Source organism: Dama dama, chromosome 26, assembly GCF_033118175.1.
Source record: "Dama dama isolate Ldn47 chromosome 26, ASM3311817v1, whole genome shotgun sequence".
NCBI classification, from domain to species: Eukaryota; Metazoa; Chordata; class Mammalia; order Artiodactyla; family Cervidae; genus Dama; species Dama dama.
The window spans coordinates 39050319-39057630 of NC_083706.1; the positions used below are offsets into that span (position 1 = coordinate 39050319).

Here is a 7312-nt window from a genome sequence, read left to right on the forward strand (position 1 = left end):
CTAGAACGTCGAGTCTGTTGCACAAGATCTCCCTCCCTTGCCTCTCCTTCATCTCAAAGTGTGTTGGCATCTTTGCCCATCTGTTCTTTGTTCCCTCTGTTTCTAGTGAAGAATTACCCTCTCCCCTCTAAGACTAATCCATCCTCAGGGTATCTACTCTTGGCTCTAGTCATAATTATGGCCCATAATTATCCCTTTGTTTTCTTGCATTTGGTCTCTCTCCATGGAACCCTTCCACTCCTTCTGTAAATGTGCCCAGATCCTTCCTTGTTCTTAAAAGCACTGTCCCCTCCAGCTACTATTTCGCCTCCTTAACTGTGCTATTATATTTCTTGAAAGTGTGGTGACTTAGCCCCAGCTTCATGTTGTGACCAGCTGTTAATTATTATAAAATTTCTGAAAGAACAATTCAGAATCCCTAACAGTTCAACTCCTGATAATTTCTTCCTGGTAGAGATAAGACAGGACCAACTCTGGGCAGTGAGGGAGGTCCCGGGCCTCCTGTCTCCTTGAGTTTTCTGCAGCTTGCAGACCACAGCCCTGTGGGCTGCTCTCCAGGTGGGGGAATTTTAGTATATTTGGAATATGCGATATATACAACAAAGTGCTTTTAAGAAATCTGGAATTTACATAGCTATTCAGTTGGAAAAATTATAAAGCCAGTTAATGCCTGGAGGAGAGAGTAAACAAAGATGCTTTTGTCTTTTAACCTCTGAGTTTTTTCCTGAGAGTTTGCTGAATAAGAAGGGATAGGAAAATTTCCATCCTCTCCAGTATACTTTCCATTTGTTGAAAAGCTGCAAATTTAATCCTGAGTGAAGCCTAGAACTCTTGTGAATCCAGAGAAGGTGGTGAGTAGCAGTGCAGTTTGTTATAACCTATTTAGTTTTGTCCAGGAACTAGCTAGTAAATCAGTACTTAGCAAGGACACACCGTACATGAAGACAGGATAGCTGTAAAGAGCGGTTTATAATGCATTTGGGTATTTGTGTTTACAGTCAAAAAAAGAAAGTATACATAGATCATTCTGGAGAGGGCAGACGTTTTTCTAGTCTATAGAATCCCTAAGAAACCTACCCTCATTGTGTAACGTGACATTGTGTCTGTCCTTCAGATTCAGGGAGGCAGCCTCAACCTTCCCAGCAGCTCAGAGGCGCCTCTCAGAGGCCTTTGGAGGAACTGAAAGGTGACCATGAAGATACCGATGGGATTAGTGAACATGTTGATTTTTTTTTTTTTTCTCTGCCATGTAGGCAAAGGTACCTATACTCCTATCTGACTCGTTAGACTGAAATTTCTTGATAGCAACTTAGTTTACTGAGAAATTGGATGTAAAAATTATACTGTGGACAGTTGAATCAGCCAGCAGTAGTGGTATGTGACGTGCTCTATAATATTCCCAGGGTGGATATTGCTGTTGTTGTTCAGAGGCCAAGTCCAGTCCGACTCTTTGCGACCCCATGTTCTGCAGCAAGGCAGGCTTCCTTGTCCCTCACCATCTCCCAGAGTTTGCCCAAGTTCATGTCCATTGAATCAGTGATGCCATCCAACCATCTCATCCTCTGTTGCCCTCTTTTCGTCTACCTTCAGTCTTTCCCTGATTCAGGGTCTTTTCCAGTGGGTCAGCTCTTTGCATCAGGTGGCCGAGGACTGGAGCTTCAGCTTCAACATCAATCCTTCCAATGAATATTCAGGGTTGATTTCCTTGAGGATTGACTGGTTTGATCTCTTGCTGGACAAGTGACTCTCAAGAGTCTTCTCCAGCAGCACAGTTCAAAAACATCAATTTTTTGGCACTCTGCCTTCTTTATGGTCCAGCTCTCACATCCATACATGACTACTGGAAAGACCATAGCCTTGACTATATGAACTTTTGTCTGCAAAGTGATGTCTGCTTTTTAATACACTCTCTAGATTTGTCATAGCTCTCCATCCTAGAAGCAGTCATCATCTAATTTCACGGCTGCAGTGGATATAAAGAAGTGGATATAAAATGTCGTTATGCCTTTGGAGAAATTTGAAGCTAAAATGAGGCTGTATTTATACACACCTGCCACCCCCCCCAGTCTGTTAGAATATTACCAATCTTCCTTGGATCCATAATGATAGGTAGTATGACATGGCTAAATGTTGAGAAAGTCATGTGGTAAAAAAAAATCTTGTATATCATCAGATTAGTGCATGTGTGCCATCCAGGCAAAACTTGTACCGTTCTTTTTTATTAATTTTTTCCTAGGAGACAGTTGACCACCCCCAACTGTAAGGAAATTGCATGGACTATTATTGTACAGTCACCAGTTTTGTTTTTTTTTTTTAATCTCAGCCACCAAATGTGGAGAATTTATTGGTTCTACATCTGCAGTGGGGCTACATCCTTTTAAATAATATCACAATAGCAAAATAACTTCTAAATGGCTTAGCCTGCATCTGACACTGATTGCCTTTTAATTAGGGGGAAATTAGAAGCTAAAAAGAGTAACAGACCTGAAGTCAGTTAAAAATCAGAATAATCAGCTGAGAAAAAAAACACACATTATCTCATAAGACTTAATATTTAGCCACAGGATAATAGTTTTTTTATTCTTTAAAGAACTTTTTCTGTGCCTCTGTCCACCCCCTTCCGTTTCTGCAATTGGAACTCTAACAGATTAGAATTGCCAGATAGGTGGGAAATGAAAGACTTCCTCTCTTCTTCTCTCACCCTCCTAATAGCCTAGAACAAATAAAACTGAGAAAGCCGCAATTCAGCCCAGGAATTAGGTTTGTATGGCCCTGAGGTAAGAACTCTGAGTGTCTCAAAGCAGGTCGGGGAAGAATTAGGCCAGCTAGGGTTATAAACCTTTTAGTAATATCTCCTCAGAAATAGATAATAATTTGGCACATTACAGACTGCTGGCATTCAATTTTTGTAAACCCTGTCTGTAAAAACAGTAAAGCTTCAAGAGCATTAGTAGAACCAAAAATATAATTTACCATTTATTGGTCCTGTGATCTCCCTTGATAGCTCAGTTGGTAAAGAATCCGCCTGCAATGCAGGAGACAAGGTTCAATGCCTGTGTCGGGAAGATCCCCTGGAGAAGGGAAAGGCTACCCACTCCAGTATTCTGGCCTGGAGAATTCCATGGACTGTGTAGTCCATGGGGTTGCAAAGAGTTGGACATGACTGAGCTACTTTCACTCACTCATTTATTGGTTCAGAGATGGATTTTTGTGAGTTTTGAGAAAGGACCAGATTTGAGGCAGTTTCTTGCATTATTTTTTTTAAGTCAACCTAGCTGTATATCCAAAGAAGGCTGTAAGTGCTTATAAGGTGTGTGTATGTGTGTGTTCTCAGTCATGTATGACTCTTTGTGACCCCATGGGCTATAACCTGGCAGGCTCCCCTGTCCATGGGATTTCCCAGGCAAGAATATTAGAGAGGGTTGCCATTTCCCCATCCAGGGAATCTTCCTGACCCAGGGACTGAACACGTGTCTCTTGTGTCTCCTGCACTGGCGTCACCTGGAAAGCCCAAACGTGTGTAAAACAGATTGTTATTTTCCTTGGAGGAATCAAGAAAGGGCTTCTTTTTTTCTCTCTGTAGAATATGCTGGATAACTTAGGGGGAAAATGAAATGGAAAAATATGAGCTGGACTGGCATCGCCTGTTTGCCCATAAGACGTCTTTTTAGCGGTTATCTCCTTAATGCTGATCAAAGTTGTAAACATCTGTTCATTTCTCTTCTGCTTGAAGAGTAGGATCTATAAGGAGCAGGATCTAGGATGTCACAGTGCATGCCAGGTGTCAGAGCTCCAAGGAGCCTTCCTAGCAGGGAAATTACTAATGTTTCCTCTGATCATGAAGCAACATGTGCTCCGCTAATTACTGTTCTCTGAGACCGCTCTCACATCTTGAAACTCTCCATGACCCAACTGCGGAAATCCTGTTTGTCTGCCTCCCACCCTTTCCCCCAAAGAATGAAAACTAGCAAATGGCAAGGCTGGGCTTGTTTAATCAAATGCAGTTTGTTTTTGCTGAACCTAAGACACAAGAGGTTTCAGTTGGGGCTGTTAGCTTGATGCTAGATTTGTGAATGACTTTGTGGTCCACATCTTTAGCTGAGTTTAATGTGAAGGGTGCTTACTTTTACTAAATGATAGCCTGTCCAAGGCATTTTCTTTATGTCCATAGGTTCCTGGAAGACAATGATCTTTAACACAATGACCTTTCATGATTGGCAGGGGTATCTTGCTGACCTCAGGCAGAGCTGTATCAGGCGCGGTGCGACATCTGAGAATCTTTTGTTTTAGTAAGAGTCTCCTCAAGATGGTGTCTCCTTCCTTGGTGACTCTGTCAAAATTCAGCTGTAGTCTTCCTGAGGTCTTTTGTTGTTCAGTTGTTCAGTCGCTCAGTCGTGTCCAACTCTTTGCGACCCCATGGACTGCAGCAAACCAGGCTTACCTGTCCATCACCAACTCCCAGAGCTTGCTCAAACTCATGTCCTTCAAATTGGTGATGCCATCCAACTATCTCATCCTCTGTCATCCCCTTCTCCTCCTGCCTTCAATCTTTCCCAGCATCAGGGTCTTTTCTAATGAGTTGGCTCTTGGTTGCCCTAATGCTGTAACCAGAGGCTCTTTCTGGTTTTTCAGCTAGAAATACCAAGTTATCTCACACTCTAAAGCAAATACATTTTTGTTGCAGCACTTTTTCATTTATTCATTTATTAGAGCATTTAAAATGAAACAGTTTTGCCTTCATGTTAAGCTAAACTTAGCCTTACTCCTCCCCTCAAAAAACAAAAAACAAAAAAGTTAGCTTGTCAAGTTAGATCGAACATTGCTTTTACATAGTTTATAATAGGAGCTTGATTTTCATAGAAGAATTGATTACCTTGGATATGGGTTTATCTGAGTGACTATTTGAATATATTAGAGAGTAGTAAGATATTATTACTTGGTATTACAGGGATGAAAATATCTGAAAACAGCCTGATTCTCTGGGGATAGAAACTTTCTGAGCATGGCTAGTAATACTTTCTATCCATTTAGATGCAATTGTTGGATGATTTTACCCAAAGTAATTAATAGTGACATATTAGTTAACATATTGCTATCAGCAGGTGGCTATTTGAGCAGGGGTGAACATGGCATGTGCTAAAACAAATTAATGTACCCTAGAGAAATGTGCAGAATAATTTTTTAAAGTCTTTCAATAATGCCTGCAATACAATTTTTTTGCAAGAGATAAAACTTGGGGTAACACTGGAGAGTGGTAGACTAGAAAAAAAAAATGAAAGAGAGCAAAAGTGATTCAACCTTTTCCAAAAGTTTTTTCAGTTAAACAACAATAAAAACAAACACACCAAAAAAACAAGTAAATGGTTGAATCCAAGCAGCACAGTCTGCTGGTCATATCAAAAATCATGGGAGAGACCGAGGCATCCTCATTCTTCCTTTGCACTCTTTTTTTCCCTCTCCTTTGTCCTTTCTGATCTGTCAAGGGAGTCTTGGTCCAGGGCATAACAGTGACAGATGGGCAGGAAACTGTAATCTGTTGCTGCTTTTCATTTGTGGAGGAATCATAGTGACCATGAAGGGGTTAAAACTGTCAACACCAATCAGAACTTGGAGATAATTAGTGTAATATCAATCCCGGAACACTGGTGCAGATAACCACACAATAGCAGATGAATTCTGCTAGGTTATTGCTTTATAAGAAATCCTTATTCATCTCTGTCCAGCTTATGCACAAATATGCTTTTAAATGCCTGTGTCAAAAAGTTACTGTTTGTGCACACAAATGATTATGATTAAAGATGATTGTGAATCTTTTATTTGGGAAGGTGCATTTTGAATTATCATTTACACAGACAAGCTGGGTAGATACATACCTCCCGAGCATGAGCTAGGTAGCGTTTGAAATATTTTGCAGTAAGTTGACTGATATTCTATGACTAAGGCTGCCAAAGTGTAGAATTGAGTGATGTGATTTGGGAAGGGAAACTATTACAAGATGTATTAAAAAAATTTTTTTTTTTTTACTTTCCTATTCTCTTTTTAAAAAAACAAATATAGGCTTGAGAAGAATAAAATACATTTTCTTCTTATTAGCTTCAAAGAGAAAATTGATTGATAAACAACAGAGTCTTAAAGTTAGTTTTCATAAGTCCATATGGTAACCAGAAAGGGACAAGTATGACTTAAAAAATGGAGCAGAAATCCATGATGGACTAGGGGAAGAATGGGTAAAGGAGAACTTAAATAACCCCGATATGTTCAAATCCACAGGTCCCAATGGCTGGCATCCTAGAGTTCTTAATGAATTGGCCGAAGTCATCACAGAACCGCTAGATATCATTTTTGAAAACTCGTGGAGGACTGATAAGGTGCCTGAAGACTGGAAAAGGGCATATTTAGAAACTTCTTTCCAAAAGGGAAATGGATGATGACCCTGGAAATACTCATCAGCCTAACTTTTTGCTTGGAAAAATTCTGGAATTATCAACTTAGTACACTGGGTAACACATTCATAATAGCTAGATAAAAGGCAGTGAAATATCACACATAAAGAAGTACTGAATTAATTTTTTTAAAAAAACATACCATTGTTAGAAATAGTCTTCTGCGTGTTTGGGGGTTCTGCCCTCCATACTATAAATTCTTGATGAAAACAAATGAGACTGGCTAAAGCTTTTGGTTAATCTAATTTTAAGTGTGTAATACAAGAGAAAAAAGTTTCTGGCAATAGCTAGACATTACATCATTTCTAAATTAGCCTTTAACTTGAGAATAGTCATTTTAATTTTGTATTTAAACATTTTTTTTCCACTTCATATAAGATTGTGTTTTCATAGGTTGAGATATTTTACGTAATTCTATATAGAATAGTTTGGTGAAGGAACTCAAGTGCTATTTATATAGGTATTTTATAGGTATTTCACATATAGGTACAATGATAATGGTGACAAATTTATGTTCCTTACAAGATACACTTGTAAGAAAAGAAAAGCAAATGAAGAAACTTTTTTCTAACTTCTGTTTTTAAATTTCATCTGACTGAACTTGAGTGTTGGGACTTGTAAGAGAGTCTTACTCTGACATACGTTGAGCAAGGGCCAGCTGTGTGGCTTGCCTGCTGGTTTTCCTCAGCCCTGGCCGCTGCTATGGCCCAGATCGCCTCCCCAGATTCTGATTTCAGGCCTTTGGCGGGGGGTGAGCAGTGGGAGTGGATATTAAGAGCCCTTTATAACCAGAGCCTAGAAGGAGAGTAGAAGGAGGTGAGAGGAGGAAATGAAGATGAATCTTGAATTTTTTCTGCTTCCTGATGTTC

At 39.7% G+C, this 7312-nt stretch overlaps 1 protein-coding gene across 1 annotated transcript in view; it reads left to right on the plus strand.

The window, feature by feature from the left end:
- SAMD5 (sterile alpha motif domain containing 5) overlaps positions 1-6527 on the plus strand; it is a 55448-nt gene extending 48921 nt beyond the window's left edge. Inside the window, exon 2 of the mRNA XM_061130073.1 lies at positions 6271-6527. Within this exon, the coding sequence (XP_060986056.1) occupies positions 6271-6333 (63 nt within the window). The 3' untranslated portion in view covers positions 6334-6527. The remainder of the gene's footprint in view (positions 1-6270) is intronic.
- The last annotated feature ends 785 nt before the right edge of the window (positions 6528-7312 follow it).